At 39.3% G+C, this 27526-nt stretch overlaps 1 protein-coding gene across 1 annotated transcript; it reads right to left on the bottom strand.

The window, feature by feature from the left end:
• Positions 1-147: 147 nt before the first annotated feature.
• LOC108683361 lies at positions 148-26419 on the bottom strand. The gene is made up of 6 exons (XM_018172674.1): positions 25562-26419; positions 3980-4069; positions 3220-3360; positions 2295-2445; positions 1884-1991; positions 148-1398 (listed from the first exon to the last, which is right to left on the bottom strand). Exons 1-6 carry the CDS (start codon positions 26204-26206, stop codon positions 1322-1324), a joined length of 1212 nt encoding a protein of 403 aa, XP_018028163.1. The 5' UTR covers positions 26207-26419; the 3' UTR covers positions 148-1321.
• Between the last annotated feature and the right edge of the window lie 1107 nt (positions 26420-27526).

Genomic DNA, 27526 nt, shown 5'->3' with positions numbered 1-27526 from the left:
TGATATTGAGTGTCTCATACATATATATTTGGCAATACTGTAATTTCTATTTATTTTAACAATACGCAAACTATAATTGGCTTGAAGTATCTCTGTTGTTTGATGATGTCGGTTTATAGGATACCAAATAAATACAAAGTTATCACTATAAATGTTTTATTGTGAGTAAAAATTCCACCTTATTACAACAGAAATTTAAATAAAAGACATCTGGTGATATTGTAATATTTACAGAGTAATATAATAGACTCTGGAAGAAAATAACATCATAGGTTTATATAATTTTACTGACAAGTGATATACATGAACGGGGGCAGTGAAAAGTGTCTCTACGGAATGAGAGTTGGAAATAAGAGCATTCAAAAGTGCCACGAAGAAAGCCAAAATTGGATATTATATTCGAATAATTGCGTTCAATACAAAAAATATTTTCTCCAAACGTAAAGAATTAATAATGGATTCGAAACTGACGTAATCCGTCGGTAGCAGTAGCTACAAGTTGTATATGAACAAAGCTCTTTTTATTCATTATGATGCCCTCGTCTATCCATGTAACATTTTAACGCGTAAAAGCAAGGCAGTTTATAATAGTGACGACAATCGTCCAACAAAATTAATCTAGACAAATACATAAATTAATACAATGCACAGGACACTTTAACCACAAAATGTTCTATTAGATCATATAAATAGGTCAACGTGTCAGATGAAACCGCTGTACGCGTGACTCTTCGTTAATTTATCAATCAATAACTTCCATTAAATCAACTAGCATAGTTTAGTTTTGACCCGCAACTTGGATGCACCTGCATGCTATGCTACTGAGGAAATTAATCGTCATCGCCCAATGAAATGGCCACAAGAACCTTAGAATTTATTGAATGCTAATTAGGTTCTATTAAGGTTGAAAGTTTAGTTCGATTGAAATAATCAGGTTAGTTATATTATTTTAGTTTTATCATATTTGGTTAAAATGAAAATTTTTAGACGTACACGCCATTTATCTCCTCAAATAACGATACCGATTCGTCTCAATAAATCTTAAAGGACATTAATAGAAAACGAATTCGACAAGCTCCCATCACATTTTTCAGACAGCGACCGAGGACGTACGATGATCGCAGCTGACGAGTTCTAGACGAGTTTTAAACGTGTTCTAGACGTGTTCTAGACGTGTTCTAGACGCATTCTAGACGTGTTCTAGACGCGTTCTAGACGTGTTCTATACGTGTTCTAGACGCGTTCTAGACATGTTCTAGACGTGTTCTAGACGCGTTCTAGACATGTTCTAGACGTGTTCTAGACGTGTTCGAGACGTGTTCTAGCTAAGGAGATCATCCAGCACCGACTGGTCGCTTAGAGCTGCCTGAGCTCGAGGCCAAGGGAAGTCCGGAGAATCTGGCCAAACGGAACAGAAATTTCGCCATGAAAATTCATACTTTATTTGTTCTTCAGATAATTGAATCGCTGAATTTCTTGTTCACAAAAAATACCATTAAAATGGATTTTGTGATTTTCGAAGGAAATAAGTCAAGTATCAAGTATGCAATCAGTGTAGAAATAAATAACCAAGGCTCCATCACAACTAAAATTGAGTCGATAGTATTTTTATTAGTCAAGGAAATTAAGCATACTTTAGCGTTAACTATGAAGAATAACTCTGCCTGCTTCTCATGTAATTGATTTCAGACAATAAATGAAAATAATCAAACTTCTTACAATTAGCTTTAGTCGCGCTTGTCATCAATATATCATTGGAATCTTGAAAAGGAAAAATGCAACCTTTAGAAGCAGTAATAAAGTTCTAATTCAGCCTGTAGGAACATTATAAATGTGGGGTCTTTACAGTGGTCCCTATAAATGTGACTGCAGTGGTCCCTTACCTCTGACGTAGCGACCTGCACGAAGGGAGGTGGACACGCACATCATTCCGTACACGCGGATGCCCGGGACCTGGGCGTACGCGGGCTGGTCGTGGTTCAGCGGCCCGTCTGCAAAATGGAATGAATCAATTCTGGAAACCTGACCCTATTAGCTCGTAAAGTTTATAGAGCATATGCTGCTTTGGAAGGCAGGGCTTAGACATTTCTTCAGGTTAGCAGGTTATTGGGCTTCGTTTTGTAAACCGAGCTCGCAATCGAGCGTTTATAAACATAGGAATAATTTCTACCTCACAAAATAGTTCGATTAAAATTAACTTTTAATAGCAAAAATGCATTGCCAGAATTAAAAATATTGAATCAATGAAATGGCCTTAAGTCCTCCGTTGGTTACAAGCGAGGCCGGTGACGTACCGAGCTGGGAGCCGTCAGGGCACTTGCAGATGACGAGGTAGTGCGCCTTGCCCGTCCTGGAGTTCTGCAGCGCCAGGATGGACCAGTCCCGCGGCGCCCGGCAGTCCCGCACGCTCCACACAGGCTCGCACGTCTTGATCAGCGTCACGGCCTGCGGTCCGCGTATCTCATAAGTCATATTAATCCCATATTAATATTAATGTCATGTTATATTGAGTGATCTTGTAAGGCACAATTTTGCACTGGTTAATGAAAGCGCTGTTTAATTAATTTAATCTATTTTTAATTTTTCATACTTGAAATATTTTCCCAGTACTCCGAACTGAAGAATCAATGTTCATAGTTGATTTCTTGCCCTATACATTAATTCATGCTTCCATGAATTATATAATATAAATCTGCGAAAGCTTTTTGTTTTGGTCTTAGTTAGGTTGTTGATGTCTTTTAAATATACAGGTGCAACTCAAGCGCGTATCCATTATTGGGATTTCACATACATGTTGTATTTGGATTTTCCCTATACATATTTATTGGGATTTCACACTGATCAAAGTTTTCGTTCTTAGTGGTATTTTTTCTATTATTGGCAAACTACTTTACCAACTTGACTGCGGCGAAAGCTTGGGCATGAAGTCATTACAGACAAGCAGTTGCATGAAACCGCAAAATTAAAAAAAAAACAATAAAATTGTCGTTTATTACAAGTCATAATAATAGTTATTGCTAATAATAATATATACTTTATGAAGAGTTATTTGATATCGATCTAAAATTCAAGTTAATTAAATGAAATATAGAAAGTTTTGAAAATTTGTTTTGTTCAATTAAGGAAGATTCGACTTGTAAACCGAAAATTGATAATTTTTTGCATACATTAAATTTGAGGTCCGACATACAGAAATCCTGCATGAGACACATCGGTCACCTTAGAGTCGCGCGCGCCCATCTTGAGCTCGATGGTGTGCTTGTCGGTGGGCGCGAGGGAGGCGCTGCAGGGGGCGGTCAGAACAGGACAGGAGCACAGTGGCTGGGTCATGTTCAGACGCACGTACACCGCGTTACAAACCTGACCAACACGCCACAGGGAAATGAAATTATAGAGTGGTTTCAGGATATTTATTACAAGTGATATAAATATTTAGCTTGGTTTGATGACAGTTCATTTGCTGAGCTTTGGCCTAATTGCATTGTAATGAATTAGCAAGCTGCAACCGAGCGTTCTGGCATGAGTACTATCAGTAATACACCTCATCAATCTATGATGGCAAATTATAAGCACGTACTTCGATTTTTAATTTCATATAGAGACAATCGAAGAAGTTCAGTAAAAATTTCGCCGTAGTATCTAGCTTATATCCATCCATTCTATTTCTCCTACTCACTCTTAACTAAAGTCTTAGCTTATATAATGTAACGTTATTCAAAGCACCTCAACGTATTTCAACCTCCAAATTAAATAAGACGTGCACCTTGATGCAAAGTACAGGCTTCTTGATAGAAAACACAAAAACAATAATTATTAAAAGACCAAATACATAAGCATATAGCCTAGTCCGCGAAGTATCGCTGAGCGTGATGGCAGTTCAGTCATGGCCGTATAATAATTATTAAAACACAAACACATAAGCATATAGCCTAGTCATTGAAATATCAGTGAGCGTGATGGCAGTTGGTCATGGCCGTACCTGCTGCGTGGCGCACTCCGGCAGCGAGCTCGCCTTCTGCCTGTCGTGCGCGTAGTAGTCGTTGCCACCCCCCGTGCCCTCGGTCGCTATCTGTTCAATATCGAGCAAATAAAAACATATCCACTTACAGTGGGGGGAAATAAATATTCGTACACTTGAAAAATCGTATTTTAATGTATGTAAGTACACAAACTNAAATTCCATTAAGAACGCAATAAAAACAATGCAATATTAGAAAAGGCTGCTGCTGGTTAATATGTTTTTTTTTAATGTAAAAAAGATAGAGATGCATGTAATTAATCATTTAACTTGGAAAAAATCGATGATATAAAAAGTGTAATGAAAAGTTAAAACATACCAACGTCACTGAATCAAAGTTGCAATGTAGAAATTATAACAATAATCTAGCCGCGTGTTGTCTGGTAAGATTTCGCTTAGAATGGCTCGTGATCGTATACGAAAGTAAATTTTTTATTTAGTTGAGACGAAGTGAACTCATACATTCCGAGGGCCGAAGAATCTTTCCTGTTTTTATAGAAAGGTCCTATGTTCTTCCTGATTTACCTTACTGCTATAACATATCACTTTTAAATGGATCCGTAATCACTTTTAAATGGATGCGTATGTTATCGTGACTACGAGAACAAGATCTTCCTACGAGTGCTGTTCTTTTTGCCATGGATCGTGAAGACACTTTACATCAGCGCTCCTACTGCCGATTACAGTCGCCTCGAGTATCAGGAAAACAAACTGTTTTTAACGAGGAGTGATATAAAAAGTTTTCAAAATTTCTTTGAATTGATTTATTCTTTTTATGACAACAATCCAGGAAGTTAAAACAGTTTAACAGTTTTATCGTGCAAAAAACGGAATAGCATTTGCTACTGGGTTGCTTGGTGCAGCGGCAAATTATAATGACGATGCATCAGCTGCTTGCGTACGCGCCTACGCAAACTGAGCGCCCGGTGGCGTCGTAACGGCCGAAGTTCCGCTTCGTTGACACGCCGACGTCATCTGCTTTACGCACGGGAACGGAAGATATCTGATCTGCAGCCTACAGGTTGGATAGCCGACGGCTCGGCCTAATGACTGCTGCGAGCCCAGTGTGTCAGCAGAGCGTTATAGCTGCATGAAGGCGCCTAACGACTACCGAGAAAATGGGTAATATATTTTGAGCGTATGCAGCGATATTATGTGACAGCTAAGGGGATGAGGCCTGGCGAACATTATAATATAGAAAGCGGTGTTTTTGTACATAAATTTGTATTTAAATTCAAGGAAATCTTCTGGATTTTTCAAAGTAAACAAATGTAGTTTTCGAAATCAGAACGACAAATTGTTCTACGTAGATTTGAAAATTTGTTCATGTTATTTAAGCCTTCAATATTGTATGGCGTAGCTTAAATAAATTAGGCGCATAAGAAATGAACACATGACGGACGCGCTGCATCACAAGAGGGGCGACTGCCATTTTGGTAGCAATTCAATTGTAAGGCTTGTAGGGCTGGCGAGGAAGATATTGGGCAAACTTCTATCAAAATCTATATTTCTTATATAATTACAAAGATGCGTACGATCAAAGATAGGCAGCATTTCAATGTGCTTCCCTCTTAGGAAATGGGTTGCGAAAATGACTTGTATGTTTGTGCAAAAGTTTCTAAACAATGTAAACTTTCCTAAGCAATAATTAACAGGGTCTTGTATACACTAGTGTGAAAGATGCAAGTCATTCGGCAAGCATGCGAGACTGCTAAGTGTGTGTGTGCTTGGTTTCATTGTTCTGTGGAAGTCTAGAGAAACGCCACGGATGGGATGAAAACTATAGAATAAATACTTATTTCTACCACTTTAAAAGTTTTCTAAATTGTCATTAGGGGATTCAGAAATAGATTTATTTTTTATATCAAAATGATAATGATTAGCCACGGATGTATCTGGATGATAATAAACATCTCCTCAGGTTTTATGAAGTTTTTTTTTTTTCAGTTTGAATTGGATTTTTTTAGATCTGCTCGCACTTCGGACTGTTAGGTGGAAATTGCCCCGAGTCCAGCCAGGAAAGTGTGTCATCAACTTGCTGATATCATTAACAGATGTCGGCGCTTGGGCGCTCGAAGGGTCCAGCGAAAGTCTTCGGTCTTCCTCCTCTTGGGCGAGAAGTAGCGACCCGCGAGGCATGCCGAGAAGAAAGTCGGAACTAACTCGGCACGGCAGATGTTCTCAGGAATGCTATATGAAAATTTCTTCTACTAATAGCGGCTGCAATCTTGAATCAGTAGATTATCAGAAGTATATTTCTATTTTAATTAAATCAATGGAGACTATAATAATTGTATTCTCGAATATGAATATTATAATCAATGGCTTATATATGACGACGCTGGTCAATTGGCGAGATAAATTTCATTTCTTGCTGATCAGGCTCTACCGTCGTATCTTTCTTCTAACGGTAGATTTCTTCGCATGCAATTTTAGTGTGAGTTTATTTCAGCGAAATTTGTTAGATTATTTAGTGAGTTTAATAACGCAAAAGTTTGGAATGTTTGTTATTGTGATTGCAGTAATATATGATCATCTTTTCGCAAAAAGAAAAGCTCAGTGGTTTGCTCTCATGGAACGGTCGTTTGCAACAGCTCTCTCTGGAGCACCTTTAATGGCTCATACAAATAAAACCTATCTCGCGCATTTCAAGCAGTCTTGAAACAATTTTTAGTAACTCAGTTTAGCTAAGGGAATATACAGATATATGATAACAATTTTCCGACAATTCGAGCAACAGCTCTACTCGTGATTGGAACATTCGGTGGTATTTCATTGGCAGCAATTTGATATTGGATAGTATATATTAAAGTCATACATTCAGTATAATCTCAATAGTTCTACATACATTGACTATCGATGATCATCAGTCTGCGCGTTTATCGTGATCTTATTGTGAAAAGATGCAAGTCGATAGATGCAAGATAGTATATATTAAAGTCATACATTCAGTATAATCTCAATAGTTCTACATTCCATGACTACCGATGATCATCAGTCTGCGTGCTTATCGTGACCTTATTAAAGTAGTAACACGGCCAGCAGTAACGGACGAATCGCCCTCTGTTTGATGCACAGTTACGCACGAGATGAGGTATTGTGCGCGCACACTGCGCACTGTGTACTAACGAGCGCGCTATTTAACGTTACCGTTTACGGTGCTAAGAAAGTTCTGCTTGCACAACACTTCTGCCACTCCTACGGCACAACATGATAATTGCGATCAAAGCTTTATTCATGTAACTACAGGTGCATTTGCTTCACTAATGTTGAGGATTCAGTTTCCGTTTAATTTTGGCCATTGTTTACAATAGCGACCTGTGTATTTGTTTTGATCATAACTACGTGTAAGTCCTCGTTGGTCCATTTATGACATATGATTCAAGACTCAATAATGGTTTCGCAGGTCAGTAAATGTACCTGTAATTCATAATTTCGTACATGAGAATATCAACAATTTTAAAAGATCTTCACAATATTGAACGTTTGTCTTCAAGCGGACACGATTAAATTACAATCAGAACCATAACCTGAAGACTCGTTATCACGAAACTTATTTCTCCGTTGAATATGTTACACCTTTACCAATTGTTGAAACTGAAAAAACTATACATTTGATTAACTATAAGAAACTTTAATTGGAATGGTGCTTTTAGTGAGAAATGACGATGGTTAGGCAATTGAAATAAAGATTATAAGTACATGCAAAGCTCTCTTAGGGTCTTCGCTGAAAGCGCCATGAACTGCGTCGCTTTTGTGCCCAAGTAACTGCTAACATTCTATCATCTGCACCACGTACGTGCACATATACGACAGCTAACATTCTATCATCTGCACCATGTACGTGCACATATACGACAGCTAACATTCTATCATCTGCACCATGTACGTGCACATATACGACAGCTAACATTCTATCATCTGCACCATGTACGTGCGCATATGACGGCTCATATTTACTATCATCTTTGTCATGTGTGCGCTAGCGACATTTTTACTCATGATTCTTGGGAGCCCAGATGAGCTCTCCAAGAGGAGGTAATACAGGCAGTTTGCTCATAACTTGGCTGTTATGAGTCAGTGAAGCATTAAATTGAATGACATGGTATAGAAATACCTTTTTTTCATCGTCAAAGTTACAGTACAACACCAGGCAATAAGTCACTTGATTGTTACCAGGAACTTGAGCTACGGGTACCGGTTTTGCTAGACAACGCTTTCACTTCAAGCGTTGCTGTCCTGCCAGACATGAAATGGAAGATTTGGATAAAAAAAATTATGGACTGAAATTTGAACGCATGTTTCACTTGCTCCTTCATTGATGCCTGAATCAGTTTTTGCGAATAAGTTATTTCGGGCAGAAAGTGGCTTCGTTACATGCTGCAATTCTGTAAAGATATCTTCTGAAAGTTTCAAAAGTTCAGGGTGCATGGCCAGGTGGTTTAAATGACTATGCGGCTGAAACTAGAATTTAATAAAATTCTATTCGTGATCGTCGGACACCACGATTTCACGAACTACCGGACTAGCACACATTCATGAATATTTATTTAACGCCAACTCAGATTCTGACACGATTAAAAAACGATCGATTGATGGTCTGCGCTTCGTGAAGTAGAGGAGGTGGCCACGACCGCTGAATCGCTTCTTCAAAGAAGTCAAGTTTTAGCCCTGGTTTTCGAGACGTCGTTCACAGAGTGCGAGGATCAGTGGGTCACATTAAATCAATTGACAAGATTCGACGCCGCGCCCTCTTTTTTTTGGTTTGCCTTAATCGCTTTCTCGATGCGGCTTTTGCACGCGGAAAATTGATTGCAGTTCAATACGAAGGTGAATAAAATATTTTTATTTTTTAATTTAAGTGACACCAATGGATTTTCTAAAAGTAATTACTGCAGCTGCCGTTTCTATAAATTACGGATCTTTGAACTTAAACATCCGACGATGGATTCATTGTTTAACTGAATGAAGGCTGCACGGAATATTTCATTAGTCAAATCAGTGAATATAATAACATTACTTGATAAACATCAGAGAACATCGAGTTTAAGCGCTGAGAGGATCGATGGTTCGGTGCCGGCGGCAGTTTAGCACCATCAATGAAGCATCGCTATACTCGTCGGTGTAGCAGCCGGATTTCGATTTTGGATCGAGTCCCGTTTTCTTTGCTCAATATAACGTTTGCTGTAATAACGCTTAATGATTTTAAGTGAAGATCCGTTATTGAGACTTTTAGGAGGTTGAGGTAACTCAAGTAGTCATTCCGTCTATTTCAAGCCGAAGAGCTTACATATGTGGAATTCTTAAAATTTTGAGAAGGACGTCCGGAAAATTTTATAAAGAATTTGTAAAAAAGGAACTTAGAGGCCTGCTTTCAGCCGTGTGCCAAGGTGCTCCGTGCCCGCTTTCCAGCGCCCAGTGTTTGCGGTCAATTTGGTTAGGCATGCGCAGACTGCAACTGCATGCGTAATTGCTCATGTTTGGCTTGATGGGCCGCTAGTTAGTTAATAGGCGTAGTCGAGAGAAAGCCCGAAATCGTTATCTGCATATATACACAATTAGATCCGTAGTTTGGACACTCATATTCTGAGTGAAAGTTCGTGCAACGAATAATACTAGGAAATATTCAAATGAATGGAGCCCTTAATTAACTGGAACTTTTCAATGCAGACTTTGATTTAATAAATGAATGTTGGAGGCCACTGACCCGGTAATGCCGTGCATGTAGAGATTTATGAAGACAGTTGGAGAAAGTTGATTGTACTTCAGCAGAAAAGCCAATTTGAGCATTAATTGATTGATTAAATGTGGACAGATATTTGTTCTATAGAAGAATAATTTTCAAGTGTAAGCAGTCTTTGAATAGATTCAATTCAGGACACATCAATTAATACTTGCTGAGGTGCTGGTACAGAAGAAGTTTCACCTTGCAAGAAAGAAAGCAGATCGTAGAAACAAAGTGTAGAAGGAGAGTTTCAAGCGAAAGGAAGAGCAACTCGTGGAAAAGAACAGCACCTTGTGGCCGCGGAGGTGCACGGCAGCTCGTGCAAGAGCGCATTCATCTGGCTGGGTGAATAGGAGCACCAACAGCCAGCGCGACTTTCTCAAGTTTCTCCCGCACTGGAAATTAATTGTATTTCATGAATTCAAACACTTCCTTCCGGCATGCGGCAGTACGGCGCGGACTGCGCAGCATAACTGAAACAGCGCTCTATTTGTTGAACAAGCCGTGCCCAATTGAAGGCTCTGGTCGGGCAGCGATATATTCATACATAAATACAGCCGGTATAATAATAGGTATCTTACGTGAGGTTTAATAGAACATTTTGACAAATTTAGTAAATGCGCTGCATAACTTTGGTTTTGGGTAAATAATTTCATAGCATTTTGATTATTTTGATGGAATCAGTCAAATGGAAACAAACAAGACAATCTTCCGAGGTTTACTTTATACCGATCACTGAGAGTCATGCGCTATTGAAGTATTTACAAGCGCTCGTTGACTAAATTAAGAGGTGATTATCCTGCCTCGATCTCCTACAGACTTTTATTACAATAACATGATATAATGCACCATCAACGGTTCTCTTGTCTATGAAAATGTCCATAATCTGTTTCAATTCCAAAATGATTTTCGAATTCTCATTCATTATGAGTCCTTGGCCTGCGAGTGATCAAGTCTCGCATGCTTTCTAGTCAGCGAGTTTAACGCTGCGCACAGAGGCACAGAAAGCGTAACAAGCACTGCAGGTCACAACCTCTGACGCCAGCAGTCACTGTACGCACAACTTGGCTCGTATATGTTGACTTCTTCGAACGTTGCGCCTTGTGTATTTATTTGAAAGTAACTCAGCAGCGTGGCATGAAATCTAATAGCTGAATAACTGGCTTCACTTTTTGTATTTCTACCGCAGTTTTTTGTTATTGTAAAAGGCCACAGATTATCCGATTACTGTTCTCTGAAATCAATCCAAATCAAAATAACACTTATTTTCCTTATATTATTGCCCATTTTTCATCTTCTCACTCATAAGCACCAACGACTTAACACAATCTGAGTGATGGTAACATCGCTTGCAAATTCCTAGGCTCCAACCAAGCGATGCTGTGACGGCAATTAAGCTTGTCGCAGCATTGCGCGGATTTAAATGACGTTGTCGCTCTTAAACGTGAAGGGAAAATTTGTCTAGACAGAAAACTTATATGAGTTACGGTGACTATCAACAGGACAAACTACATGGGAAGCCACGGCACGGTCCACAGTTTTTCCCATTATAATTTTTGAATAGCAGAAATGATCTAATTTTGTGACTGACTCGTTTAGAAATTCCACCCGGTCAACTCAATGTGCATCTTTTACGATTGATTTCTGGTAAATATTGAAGTGTTTTGGAGCTATTGGAACTAACGGAGAAGTTTGCTTGGTAATAGCAATATTTCGCTCAACTTTTACTGATTAAGCTTGACAACTAAAGACCGTTTAAATTACACGTACAGTTGACGATGCCAAAAATCAACAATAGTCCAAGTTTGTCGAAAACTAGTTAAAGATAGAAACGATTCCAGAAATTCAGACAATCTGACGAAATGAATAAGACTTCGTTCCGCTGGAAATTCCAAATCACGATGCCAATAATATTAGTTGTATGAACTAAAAAACATATATTCTATTGATTGTAATCCTAGGAAAAAACGTACATTCATAGTTTGTACAATGCAGTATACGACCACCGAACAATCAGGAATTCATCACCCGTTAAGATGATATTAATCTTACGATTATATATACAAGCAGCTCCGACAGACGCACAATCAACAGTTAAGTAAAGCAACATAGTGACTGGTTGATTGATATTTATTACAGAGCGAGGTGGCAAAGCAGCACCTTATTTTTTTCGCAAAGTAACTGGAGCGCAGATAAATAAATGTGCTGACCTAGAGAGCTACACGCCTGCAGTGTAGTTCTCAGTAGGCTGGATCGCACGTACTGCTGACCAGCTGCTCTGCTAACGAGCATCGATGAGATCGATGGAGCGGGGGAGGCAGACGTGTTGATTGCACCAGTGAACGATTTCTCGTGAGAACAACACCTGCTAAATCTTCATGAATTTCTTCAAGCCCGTTACTAATGACTGCCAGTTGCCGCTATGTTACTTCGATTGATGTGCTCATGAAGCCAGGAAGCAAATTCGCATCTGAATGACTATTTTTTATTTATTTTTATAACTCAACACATATCATCACAACGAAAACTTCTAGGATCAGATTTAAGTACTTTTTTTCTTGCTGCTTACAGTTTAATTTTAAAATAATATTTATAATATTTCATCTCGCTGTATCAAGAAATTATATTGACAGAAATTATCAGTCGTGGAGCATTTTCGATAGCAAAATGTCAATATTTATAACAGTACTGTTCTTCATTGAGATGAGGGTTTGTTCAGAAACATCGCCTCGACCAACAATTCAATACCTACACTGCATGATAATTAATGATGCTTGCACTTAAGTTCAAATGCGTCACCTTAACTTTATTAAGGCCCGCGCTACACCCGAGAACCTGCTCGCCGAGTAGCGAGCCTCATTAGTGCTACAGCTACACTTCATGTTCCGGACACAGACTCGTGTCCGGACACAGACTCGTGTCCGGACACAGACTCGTGTCCGGATACAGACTCGTGTCCGTGACACGACAATACAAACGCCACCAATCCGGACTTCTCGCTGCATGTGGATTTGAATGTTGTTCCAACAATATGATGCATAAAATACATGCATTCATAAACTACCTTAACTTATTTTAAAGATCAACACGACTTTATCCGCGCTAACGCCGAGAAGGTATTTATCACACAGTGCGAAATTCGCAGTTTGACATGGGCGCGTTTGGTTGTACTGGGTCGATTGCAAAATGCATCCTACTTATGCGTCATCACCAATACTTAATTAGCACGTCTACGGTAGTGTGCAAATTGCATTCATACGCATGAATTCAGAATCATGACTATAAATATGACGTCTTCGTCAGGATAATGTAAAAAAATAGAGCATGTTTTTGTCAAAAATTTTTGTTGCCGATAAACTCGTTTTATGCTGTTGATCGGCGAAGTTATATTAGCTTTAGTAAAACTTCTCTATGCTAAATGGTCCAAATGCCACAAATTCTGAGGATGATTGCGATTCCTACAGTGCTGAGGCAGCAATAAATGCATCAAGCAATCAGACATGAATGTAGGCAGCCATCAGTAGCATGTCGCACTAAAGTGTAACAGTAATCGCGAAGTTGGCTAAGGCTGCAGTAACTGCAGCAATATACGCAACACGTCGCCCTCATAGCAGCAATAACTGCAGCCACGCATGTACGCTGACCGCCACAGATGTCGGCAACTGCGCCTCGGTTTTTAGACGCGCGTCGCTACAGCAAAGGAAACGCCGCGCAGCCGCTGAAAAACAAAGTCCGTAGAGCGCGGGCTTTTTCCTTTTTCCGCCCCGGCGACGATCGCCATCGCCACCCACGAGCGGGGGCGGATGTGTGCAAAAATTATGGGGAGGTCCACGCCATAAGCATGGATGATAAGTTGTTCCTCAGAACAAAACAAATTCATTACCATATAAGGCAGCTCATTTAGACGCTTTCCAAATGAAAAAGCTTCTGTTTTTTCTTGATATTAACGAATAGATAAATAAAGTTGTTACTGATTTTAAATCATCTAGGAGAAATAATAATTTTGTTGCAATTTCTTTCAGTAACATTGTTTTATACAATGCCACGCTGAAGTAAACAATATTATCCGGACTTCTCGCTGCATGTGGATTTGAATGTTGTTCCAACAATATGATGCATAAAATACATGCATTCATAAACTACCGTAACTTATTTTAAAGACCAAAACGACTTTATCCGCGCTAACGCCGAGAAGGTATTTATCACACAGTGCGAAATTCGCAGTTTGACACGGGCGCGTTTGGTTGTACACTTTTACTGGGTCGATTGCAAAATGCATCCTACTTATGCGTCATCACCAATACTTAATTAGCACATCTACGGTATTGTGCAAATTGCATTCATACGCATGAATTCAGAATCATGACTATAAATATGACGTCTTCGTCAGGATAATGTAAAAAAATAGAGCATGTTTTTGTCAAAAATTTTTGTTGCCGATAAACTCGTTTTATGCTGTTGATCGGCGAAGTTATATTAGCTTTAGTAAAACTTCTCTATGCTAAATGGTCCAAATGCCACAAATTCTGAGGATGATTGCGATTCCTACAGTGCTGAGGCAGCAATAAATGCATCAAGCAATCAGACATGAATGTAGGCAGCCATCAGTAGCATGTCGCACTAAAGTGTAACAGTAATCGCGAAGTTGGCTAAGGCTGCAGTAACTGCAGCAATATACGCAACACGTCGCCCTCATAGCAGCAATAACTGCAGCCACGCATGTACGCTGACCGCCACAGATGTCGGCAACTGCGCCTCGGTTTTTAGACGCGCGTCGCTACAGCAAAGGAAGCGCCGCGCAGCCGCTGAAAAACAAAGTCCGTAGAGCGCGGGCTTTTTCCTTTTTCCGCCCCGGCGACGATCGCCATCGCCACCCACGAGCAGGGGCGGATGTGTGCAAAAATTATGGGGAGGTCCACGCCATAAGCATGGATGATAAGTTGTTCCTCAGAACAAAACAAATTCATTACCATATAAGGCAGCTCATTTAGACGCTTTCCAAATGAAAAAGCTTCTGTTTTTTCTTGATATTAACGAATAGATAAATAAAGTTGTTACTGATTTTAAATCATCTAGGAGAAATAATAATTTTGTTGCAATTTCTTTCAGTAACATTGTTTTATACAATGCCACGCTGAAGTAAACAATATTCATCAGAGAATTGCATGCACAGTAACACGATATGGGTGATAATACAAGGCAGAAATTACTACTCGTCGTGACTCACAGACTCGTCTTGTTCTCGGTGAGGAAGACATCGGGTGAGTGCATGTCAGCAGCGGCAACCACCACGCCTCTGGCAGGGTGAAAGCCAAATGGCCTCAAAACTCTGACAGTCGCAACCATAACCTCCTAACTCAGCCGCAACCATATACCTCCTAACTCGCAAAGACATTTTAAATGATGCTCACGTTGGCTTCCAACTGCAGTATTTGCAGCGTGTATAGTTGCAGCATTTGTATGCGTGGCTTCCGATTAGTATTTGAAGTAAAAGCTGAATGCAAGTGACTTAATACGAGTAATTTCTTCGAGTCCTTAGCTGTGATTAAAATCGCGGCGCAGATGGACTGCACTTATCCAAGTCTATTGCATAAATAATTTCTTCTTCTTTCACAGTTTTTTCAGTTAAAGTATATCAATGTAAATTTAACAAGGTGAAACGTAACAAACCACGAATAGATCACCGGTTAATTAATAGGAATTTAAGTACTGTTGAATTATTAGAAAATCATAAGAGTTCTGAGGCAGCTTGTATATACCGCTGTTAAAGTACTTATGGACCGAATAGAGTCGAACATCAATGGAATGACGAATTTTTGAGGGAATAATTTGTTTGTGCCTAAATCGGAAAGAATGACGTGATCGTCACATAGGTACTGAACCCGGAGAAAATGTTTTCATCTATGCATAGCCTCTAATTTAATGCAGTGGTTCCCAAACTGTAGCCTTACAGATGATACGCGAATAATTTAGGGTACATGAAAGATTCTATTAAAATCAGTCCGTTATTTTCCATAAAAAATGTTTGCCGGGTAACGCAAGAAAATTTGGCAGATTTGCAAATGCCGCCTCAAGCCAACCACCTGTTCCAACGACCCACCACTGAATTCAAATAGTTAAGTCATTCTACGCGCTAATTTTCAGCACTACGAGTTGAAAAACTGCCAGCAATATCACACATTAGCAGCTAACACACAGAATTTGGGGTCTACATTACGAATGCAGAGGACCTCAAAGTCTTTATCGGTTACAAGTAGTTTGGAAATCACTGCTTGGCTCGTACAAGATATGGGAATTTATCAATTAAAATCTAGTAGATTTTGCTTCCAAATAAAAAGGAAAGAAATTTATTACTGATGAAATTATGGACCTGCATCAAATATTTAGCTGGAAATCAAATAACAAATTTCGTGACATGAAATTCCAGTCGGAGAATAATTTGTTAGTTATATTTCTACCTAAATTTTAATGTTCATCAACACGCTTTACTACAACTTACGCCAGTCAATAACAAACCTCATTGCTAATATTTAAATATAATATTTAGGCAAACGAATGCTTCGTCTCAAGGCGGACTTCTCAGTCGTGGATGAGTGAAGGCTTCGGACTGAGGTGGACTTCTCAGCCATGGATGAGTGAAGGCTTCGTACTAAGGTGGACTCCTCAGCCATGGATGAGTGAAGGCTTCGTACTAAGGTGGACTTCTCAGCCATGGATGAGTGAAGGCTTCGTACTAAGGTGGACTTCTCAGCCATGGATGAGTGAAGGCTTCGTACTAAGGTGGACTTCTCAGTCGTGGCTGAGTGTAATTACCCGTGAAATTATTTCCTGCACCAATTAATAGGATCGTTTTACGGCCGAACTCGAAGCAAATCCTAATTTTCTTGAAAAATGTTAGGAAGAAAGCAGAGACACAAGTGCCGCAAAATAAAGAATTTGTTACATTTTAATATTCAGTATATCATGAGAGGAACAAATTCCTTTAACCTTTCTGCTATCAAAAAAGACCAAAACTCAGTCAAATCTTCGATAATAAGACTCGTTTATTAGTTTATTAAGAGTCAGTTTCTCAGGGTTATTTATGCCAAATACCGTCCTAATTAAATTAAACTACCAGACTATTTTACATTCGAATGCCACACAACTTGAAGTATATTTTTTCAACTGAAATCGTCGCAAACCACCTCCATATCTAAATTGGCCACGAAAGATCTTAGATTTAAGCTCAAATTAAGTACCTTATTACGTGGCCAACATCATCCAATAAATACTAGCTATAATTGACCATTAATGTTCTAACCATGGCATAGTATTAGAAGCATATCTCCCACTCAATCGAAAACGTAAAATTTTCATACGCCTATCGATTTACCAGTAGATGTACGGGATGCATCATTACACCTAGGTCGATGAAAAAAGCATAAAAATCAACATTTCCATATTGAGAAACTTGTATTTCGTTCATTAGTGATACTTTTGCTCAAAAATTGATTTTTAGTAGCCACACTTGAGGCATCAGCTTGAACGAGCCGCAACAATTAACGCACGAATATTCGTGGAGCGCTGGACGCTTTTTACACGCCTCTTGATCGCTCATCCGACTCGGGTCTTCTTGCGCCTATTGCTGGAGATGCGCCGTCTCTCGGTGGGGAGGTCGCTTGTGTCGCCTCAGCAGCTCCGACTGATAAGCTGGAGGATCTTTTCCGGCTTTTATTTGCGTCTCCGCGGAACTGGAGCAGGCGCTTCAAAAGTCAGACGGGAAGATCACTTGTCTCCGACCGTCGCTTCGGAGGAACTTGCGAAAGAAGGCGAGGTCCTCCGAACCTGGCGAGTCGGTGCTGGTTTCGAAACTCAATCTGACTAGATAAAAGCAGCGGCCGGATGTTGTCGTTAATTCAATTTAAATCTTGACAGAAAATTCAAATAAGGAATTAGGTGATGCTTTGTGCATTTGAATTTGATAGTTTGAGCGGGTATTACCTATATATATTTATTATTGTTCGGAATGATCTATTTGTTTGAATGAGTATGATAATTTACATAAGCAAAGGAAAAATTAAACATAAAATCGGAATTATTTTCAACAAAACCCAGCATACGATCAAGATAAGCTGAAGCAAAAATTGTACAGTACAGATTCAGGTAGTGTCACAGAACAGACCGTCTACCACAGCAATGAAAGCTAGGCAATATCCGCCTACTAAATCAACCAGCAAATTAACTCTCTAACTGCAGCCCCTCATTGTTAAGTATCGCTCAGTTGATGGATATAAGTCAATCCAATTAGTTGACTGACTCAGCGATATTTCTTGTCTGCAGGCGCGTGAACGCAGCCACGTTGTTTAATAATTGGTCGTCCGCTTGATCGTTCCAACTGATGCGGCGCTCCGCAGTTCAGTGTAACAGGATTGATTCAACTGTCGGGAGGCCGCGAACTAGCGAGGAACGTAATTTCTAACGCAGATGCACAAAATTTCAAAATGGGGACGCAATCAAATAAGGCACTTAAACTCGAGTGACCAGTAACGCATGTAGTTATTATTATACCTAATCAGTTATTGTGAAGTGGCTTCATCTATTTAATTTTACTTCCACCTGTCACTAATACTTTGAAAAGGAATCTAATATTTTGTTTTTTATTCTACAATTCTAATAAATAATATGCAAGCCAATTTTTCGTAGCATTTTTAATTATATTTTCTGCACAACTTTGAAATTTTAAAACAGTCAAAGCCATCAATATATCATTTCATTAATATTTATTGATTTGAATTAACTTGATAAGAATACTTACATTTTGAATAGAAAATGAATAATACATTGTTGTTGAATATGCAACTTTAATATAGTAGATAATATATGCCCACTTTGAGCTTTATTCCATCAAGTATAGACTTAATGAAGCAAATGAATGATGAATAATGCACTGACTGTGCAATGCTGTGCACTACCGGTACAGCGCTGCTGTGCACTACCGGTACAGCGCTGCTGTGCACTACCGGTACAGCGCTGCTGTGCACTACCAGTACAGCGCTGCTGTGCAAAGCCTCCCGTTAGAAGAACGTGAATGACACGCAACACGATAAACAGGAAGTTGTGCTGTGTCGGAAACACAATTCAAAATTCCTCAATTCGACCGTTGTTGTAACGGCTGCAACGACGGACGAAGATAACGGCAAGAACGGAAGTTATGTTCTGTTGACGTGAGCATTTTCCCTACAAACCTGACCGCGTGACTGCAAATTTAAAAAAAAAAAATAAAAAATATTACTCGATTTATGAGCCCCAGGCGTAACAGGAAATCTCTATTAGCTCATTTGGCGCCATGCACTACAAGCATGTGTTATTTTCATTGCGTCTATATATTTACAGCTTAAAAATAACTCAAGTTTAGTTATCACTTTTCACTCACTATGCAAATGTCGCTGGTCAACGAAATATTCTAAATAGGTAAAAAAATAAATTTTTATCTATTTCCGTCTGATGATATAAGCTCGGATTTCTCGTGATTTCATGACCATAGTTTCCATACCATAGAGAATCTGCATGAGAACAAGGACGCTCTATAAGTCTATATAAACAGTTTTAGTTAAATTTTGTTGGATAGGCTCGAAACAATTACGAGGTCTTTTTCATAGTTCGAACGGCAACAATAAATCTTCCTCCAATCTTCTAATTTGCACGCTAACCTTTTTCCTCGGATTTCATTTCATTTAAACTCATAAGCAACTTGATTATTTATGTTCGAAATATAAACATAGTTGTTTTTATTATCATTTAGCTAAACTGTTGTTAAGGTTTCGGTATGTGGCTTGCCGCACATTCGTCGCACGCACAGCAGGTGTAAGTAGAGCACACTATACGTACGATTGCGTGATTCTCCAACTCTCAGTAATTCGTGCGTAGAGAAGAGACTTTCTAATTCGAGCTGCGATATGGGACGTCTGATGCTTATCACGAGGCCTTGACGCGCTCAGAAAACCTGGTATACGGAGCTAGTTTTCCTGTCAACCAGTCATGGAAAGTCAACTTGATAAGTGTGTCCCTATATAGACTCGACATAGCTCTAAAATATCAATGTTATCAAGTATTGATGAGATACTGAATGGTTATAGGCAGCTAAGATTACGTGTGGATAGAAACCCTTAGATATGCAAAAAAAAAACAATTGAACATTGAAGATGAAAAATTAACAGGAGATAATGTGCCAGAAATAATTAAAAAATTAATTAAAAGATGAGGAAGCTTCAAGAGAAGAGATGAGAATTTATGTAATCCTATATTCCGTTTTAGAGAACATAACATATATCACATATGATCCATTTTAAGAGAAAAGTGGAATTATGGATTATATGCGACAATGCGAGAGATCTTTCGAGGCATCAATTTCCCCTTATTCAAATAATCAAATAATATCTTTATTAATATTCACCATGATATTTAAACGAAGTAAGTCCTGTATCAACAAGTTCGTTCGTCATGAGGGAGCTCTTGGTGAACTGTATCAACACCATCGTGCATCATGAGCGAATACGCGACGAAATTTTTGTGATGTCTTTTGAGATTCATTCTCTCGGTCTTGCAGTTAAGAATGTGCCGAATTCATTCAAGCTTGTTGACAGTTCTTCAGTGATGTATTCGGATGTCGTTGTGCTCGATGGTATCTTGCATGGGAGTTGATGTTATTCAGTGTTTCCACTCATTTGGTGTCGTGCCTTGCTTGAAAGGGTCCGCTTTCAGGTATGGAGACTTGATAATTCCTTTCGGCAATATGGAGCAATTTTTGGACAGGAACCAAGCCAAATTCATGTATGGTGACCCAAACAGAGCAAATAATGAGTTTCAATCGTGTGTTGATTTTGTTTTGCTGCCTGTTCCCCGGTATCAAGACCATATCCTTGGCGTGATTCCTGAAACTCAGGTTGAAGGAAATGTCGAAGAAATGTTCAGTTTAGAATCTTTTTGATTGACAGAAGACAATACCGTTACTGACTCTGACCGGGCTAAAGTAGACGCATTTGCTGCCGGCAAAGAGTTGACAGATGGCAGATATCATGTTAAACTACTTTGGAATGAAAAGGTCGATATAGTTCAAAATAATTTTTGTGTTGCTCGGGCGGTCCTTAGTCGTGTGTTGTCGAGATTGAAAATTGCAGCAGCAATTGCAGGACGGTATTTTGGAGGAGGTGACTTTGCAGCCTCGTGAAAGGGAGCATCGAATCTATATCCCGCATCGTGAGGTCGTCAAATCCGATCCAACGTGCACCACGCAAGTGAGACCAGTGTTGAATTGCAGTGCGAAGATTGGTAAAGAACCCTCGTTGAACGAAGCCGTCCTCCCGGGAGTCAAATTGATGAAAATATATTGAATCTCCTAATTGGTTTAAGGTGTGACAAATATTTGGTTCTGTCAGATATCCGTAGGGCCTTCTTGCAGATAAAGTTGGCCACCGAAAAAGATCGTAGCAGGTTCTGTATTTTGTGGGAGAAGGAAGGTCGCTTGGTTGTTTATCATCACACCACGATTGTTATCGGGTACGTTGCTACCCCTATTATATTGGATTATGTTATATAAAGCACCATACCGTAACTATTCTTCAGACCACTGCTACCATTTTCTCCTCAATGCACTTTACGTGGACAATTTATTTATGACCTGCAATGATCCTCGAATGTTGCACTACTTGTATAGCACAGCTTATTCGCGAATGTTTGGTGCAGATTTTGATTTACGTTCGTGGGCATCGAATTGTCAGGAGTTGAATGTTGCCTTCGCAGAGGACGGTGTTGCGTCGATCACGGTAAACCTACAGAAAGGATTATGGGCTACCGCTATTCGCTGGATTCTGACGTTTGTTTGTCTATGTAGAGAGCGAAGAGATTCCTGGCGATGTTTGCACCAAACGTCAGGTTCTGTCGAGTCTTGCCAAGTGTTTCGATTCGTTTGGTCTAGTCAATCCCATCACTGTGAGGAGAAAGAATTTAATGAGGGTAATTTGGATGATAAAGCTTGGATGGGACGATGAATTAAAAGAGGAACCAAACAAGACCTAGGTTCGGCCGAGACAGGATTTAAACCAAGTTTCAAAATAAGCTTTGACCGCCAAGCTCTCGACTCAGCCGATGACGTAAACCTGTTTATTTTTACAGATGCGTCAAAGTTAAATATCTTCACTGTCCGTGGAAGGGACGATAATAAAGCTTCTAACTTGTTGTTTAGCAAAACTAACGTTGCGCCTTTCAGAGCAAAATGCTCCCCACTTTGGAATTACTTGCAGTATTTCTTGCCTGCAAATGTTTAATGAACATAATTGTTGCCTCGGACAGAACGCGCATTTTTCGCGTATATTTTGCTACACATTCTCAAATTGCTATTTCTTGGATAGTAAACAAAGAAGTGATGACCAACAAGTTCTTGCTAATAATAGGAATAAAGATATTCGACAATTTCAGTAAACCTTGAAGAAAGAACATAACCTGGAATGTGTTTACAAATTTATCATGTCCGGCTCTAATCCTGCAGATTTGCTGACTTGAGGACTCGCCGTTAGAAATCTCGATAACAAATTTGAATTCTGGAAACGAGAACCAGGGTTCTTAAGGAGTTCGCCGATTGACTGGCCGACGATGCTGATTATGATGAACTGTATCAATAACGTCGTGAATCATGAGCAGACACGTGTTGAACTGTATCAACACCATCGTGCATTATTAGCGAATAACGTGATGAACTGTATCAACACCATCGTGCATCATACGCGAACACGTGATGAACTGTATCAACACCATCGTACATCATGATCGGCCACGTGGTAAACTGCTATAACATAACACCTTCGTGCATCATAAGCGCTAAAAATTTCCTACGAAATTCCACATTCTCCACGTTTCACATGCAGGACCGCTCTGGCGGCCCTTGTAGTTCACGGCTAAATGACGAATCTCTGAGAAAGTAAGACTGAATTATTGAAATAATTGCAGTCATGCTGCGTACAATTTACCTTTAAATGACGAGTGTTTAATGTCTTTCCAGCGCCGCGTGATTACAGTTCTATGTAAACGCGAGTAAAGTGAGTACGATGAATAGAGGGTGTCTCCATGGGTCCGGAAACTCATATCACGCATGACCCATCTTTTACTCTGATCTTGATTTGGCTGCCGGTGATCTGGTCCTGATTTCTCTTCGATGATTACAGTAATTTGCCTGCAGTCACAATGTCCATTCATAATATATTTTTTCCAGCGACAAGTTAAAACGCCGATATCTAATTTTACCGCAGGGAAATTTAACATTCTTTGGTTTAAGTGGCATCCAAAAGTCTTAGGTAAAGGTTTGGTTAGTTAACAGGAAAGGGAACAGGAAAAAAAACGAAGGAAGGTTAGTCACCGCAATACCAATATTGAAGTTATGAGACTTATTACCGATCAAGGCTGAATATTATGCATTCTTCGCAATATTCAAGCTACAAACTTTCCTACTGGTCGACATCGATGAAGTCCGTGGCAAGATTTCCTAGGGGTCGCACAGCACGGAGCAACACAGCGGCCTCTGCTTTTGTTCTTATGGAGAAAGTCAAGAAACAAACGGGTCCACTGACGGCGCTGGAGCGAATTGCTCATATCTTTATGCGTCCATTGACATTATTTTCGACGTCCACTATCATTTACCAAGGAATGAGATGATTATGGCAGTTTGTGAACTGGAAAATAAACGTATTTTTTTCTCCCAGCAAGTTTGTGAAGAATAACGCGACGACTATTATTGGTCGCACTAATATCGAGCTTCAAAAGTGTTCTGATCGTAAATTCGCTTTACAAATCTTTAGAAACTTTGAGATTAAAGGTGCGACAGGAAATTTTGCAACGCGTCTTTTAATGATCGTGTTACTTATGGGTAAAATTTAACCCTTGATATTGTTCACGGTAGGCTCTTCATCACTTTCTGGTGAAAGAAAATCACAAACGGTCGAGTTAGTTTATTTCTATAATTTCTAGTGCCCGATGCACGAATCTCATTTATAAATGGTAACTGCATGTGGCGCTACTAATGCCGGTAACAGCATTTAGTTGTTTACCAAGAACTCTGCATAGTCTGGGAATATCGTATTCCCCTTAATTAACTAATTTAGTGTATCATGTGTAGCTATCAAAAGTTCCATAAATTTAAATTTTGTTAAATACAAATCGAATCTTTAACCACTATGAATGATAATACAGCTAAAAATTAGCTTTTTGTAGACCACTATTGAGATACACGTAAGATTTCCTTCATTCAATACATTGGCTCATGTGAAGGAGGACGAGCGAGTAAAGGAGAGCCGGAGTGCGGCTCTCATGGCTGCGAGTGAAAGCCTGGACGCAACGCTGCTTATGCAGGCCATGCCAGCCCCTCTCTTCTCGTATCCCGAGAACGGAGATGAAAATTCTTTGAAGAAAAGTTGATGCCATTCAATATTATGATTTATCATGAACATGGGGCACAAGTCGATCGTACGGATCCACTTAGAGGAAATGTACGTTGAAAAAACAACATCGAATTGAGAAAATTCAATACTTTTGCATGATACAAATTTGAATATGAATTTAAATGAAAATGTTTAAGCTAAAGACCAAAGAGGAACCATTATTTTAAAATTATCAACGCTGAATTAATAATTATTCGGCAAAAAAAAAAAAAAAACAAGAATGGACACACGGTAGAACAATGCTACCGTGTAAATATATTATTTACGCCTGGAATTTTTTATAGCTGTAAAACAGAAATGAGAGAAAAACATCCAGATGAAGATGAGATTTGATCAGTAAAGAGTCAGAATCTGACAGAGTTGCTATGGCTACGCTTAGCATGAATTCCGCAAAAGAAACCACTTCTGCTCCAACGGAGTCTTATACAGTAGAAGCTAGCGATGAAAATTCCGAGTGGCGTTAGAGAATTTATAAGATCTGCGCCTCAAGATCGACGAATATTTGGAATCAATTTAGAATCTATACGCATGCATACATAACTCAGCTGACTTCTTTTCCTCCATGGATTAGCATGGTTACTTTAGAATCCGATCTGAAAGTCACCTACATTCATATAATAATGCGTGTTTTGAAGTTTGCCTTTTATTTAATAGCGTTTGTGAGCGGGAGATTTGAAGAGGTGCATATGAAAGTTGCTATGGCTACGCTTAGCATGAATCCCGCAAAAGAAACCACTCCTGCTCCAACGGAGTCTTAGCCTAGGGTGGCTCCGTGATATTGTTGTTGATATAAAAAATTCACTATATAACATCACAAGGAGCAATAGCGATTCATTGCAGGCTAAGTAAACAGAAGATTGTTGAGTGCTCGACGACTTATCACCAAATTATGTGAAAGAGATCTTCACTGCCTTTCAGACCCTATCACAGATGAATTAATTATATTCTTGCTTAGGAAAATAAAATTTCGTCTTTATCTTGATATTCAGAGAATATATCAGAGACTGAAACAATAACGAAATTGAGCTGCCTATTAAATCAAGTAGTAAAATAAACATAATTTAGGCAAAGGTTCTGACCTTATTGAAAAAAATTTGAACAAAGTTTAATTTATGTTGTAAATGTAATTGTAAATGGAAGTTATTGCGTTAGTTGCTCTTTTCTGAGGAAAATAAAATTACGCCTGGAATTTTGTATAGCTGTAGAACAGAAATAAGAGAAAAACATCAAGAAGAAGATGAGATTTGTTCAATAAAGAGTCAGAATCTGACAGAAAAGAAACTCTCGGGAAATATTATTTTCCGGACCCAAGATTTAAGTGCAGAGAATGCGAGATTTTGATTGCAAACTCACCTGGTTTTGATTTCTGCTGAGCTGCTTGGGCGACGCCGCTTGCTGCCGACCCTCTGACTTTGCCGAGGACGCGCGGCTCCTGACGAGGGATCTGTGGAGGGCAGAGCTGAGCTGCTCGATCATGCTGCCCAGGGCAAACGATCTCCCTGTGTCATCGTCTTCGTATATTCCTTCACTCATGACAGGAACCTCGTCCTTCGTTGTTCTGCCACTACGTTGCGAGAATTGTTCGTTGTCAGAGGAGTACATGAAGCGAGTTGGAGACGAAACTGCTTGTCCATTTTCCAGCAGAAGGGATCGCTGTCGCTGGTTCATGAGACGTTGCAGGGTCTTGGCTCTGGCACTGGACTGAGCGTTGGTTAGATCGTAGTTGGTGAGTGGAAAAGGATGCATGCCATTCTGATCCAATACCCTACTGTGGCGCGCAGAGTACGGTAGTCTTTCTTCTGACACAGCAGCATCATTTCTACCGGCACTCGAGACAGTCGCACAAAATGTAGCTAAGAGCAATACTTGTAAGACGCAAAATGTACTGAGTCGAAGTTGTGGTCTTGTAGAACTCAAGCCGCCGTGTAAGGTATTCCTAACAAATGACATTGTTTTATAAATTATTTTATCTTTCGTCAGAAAATCACTGGATTTCATATCTAATTAAAAATTTTTAATGTTAAAGTTGAAGAAAAAGGATCGCTAGTATAAAAGCTTATGGTCAAATACACTATCTAGTCATTTCATCGTTCACTTTCATCAAAGGGGTGCAATGCCCTAGAGCTTCACCGAGCTTCAAGTCAGGCCGCAGAGAAGGACGTATGACGCACAACCACTCACAAGAGAGACCTACGCTAGACTGCAGGTATCGTTAACAGCGTCAGCACTTCAACTGGCCGCCGCCTGCAGCTGGTGCTGAGGAGCTTTCGTCCATGAATCACAACAGAGTTGTGGACTTATAATTCAATTACTAACATAGAGATAACTAAAAAAAAGATAGATTCTCATTGATGTTTCAAGCCGTTGCGATTGAAATTTTAACGATGAGAAGGAAGCTTGCGGTTGATGCTGCTTTCGAAATAAAGATACACCAGCTGGCTATTAGGAGGATTATTGACTATAATACATACATGCTCTCATTATAACTTCCGTCATATTAGTCCCCATTTGATGGAACCGGACACATCATGGTTCTGATAGGCTCAGGATAATGTTTTAAGTTAGAAATACATGCTTAAATATTTTATTTATATCTAATATAATTTTTTCTCTCTTTTTGGAGACGAAAATTTAATTAAATGAATGGACGTGATTTTATCAGAAGCAATATTGCTCGTGTGTTAACAGATCAACACACCAGGGATAAAAAAAAAACAATCTAATGGCTTCCTCACGGAGAACATTGTGACGCTATCTCACCACCCGTATAGGTATAGCAAGTGAAATAATCATGGAAAATTCAAAGTTTAAATCAATCGGGTTAGTTGTTCAACAAAACAATTTGGTTTTAAAAATTCGGTGTGAGAGGTAGATTTGCTTTTAAATGGGGTCAGTTATTCCGACCGCCGCGAATACAAAATTAATTGGATGAAAATTGGTTTCATGAATGCGATGCGAGTGTTGGTCAATTCGGCAGCTTGGGTTCAGGCCTTATTTTTTTTATTTAAAGTAATGATTACGCAATCGTGGCATAGGAAAATTCCATGCAGGATGCTGAAAAGGAAATTAATTCATATCATGGACCTTTCAAATCACCCGAGTAGAAAACTATGGATCTACAGTAATCAAATAAATAGTCTCATAAATAGTTATAAGTTACCGGAGGCTTTATTGTTGGTGGTTGTGGCAGTTTTCAAGAAGTACAATTAAAGAAAATTACCGGAAATCAGTAGGAATAGTAGAAGTTGGATAGAAAAATTGAAAGAATAGTAGTACGCTTGAATGTTATGAAAACGAAGAAATTGACTTAAGATTAGG

Source organism: Hyalella azteca, unplaced genomic scaffold (genome assembly GCF_000764305.2).
Source record: "Hyalella azteca isolate HAZT.00-mixed unplaced genomic scaffold, Hazt_2.0.2 contig3170, whole genome shotgun sequence".
Taxonomy (NCBI): domain Eukaryota; kingdom Metazoa; phylum Arthropoda; class Malacostraca; order Amphipoda; family Hyalellidae; genus Hyalella; species Hyalella azteca.
The sequence above is the reverse complement of the archived record's forward strand: the minus strand, read 5'-3'. Positions and strand labels throughout refer to the sequence as shown.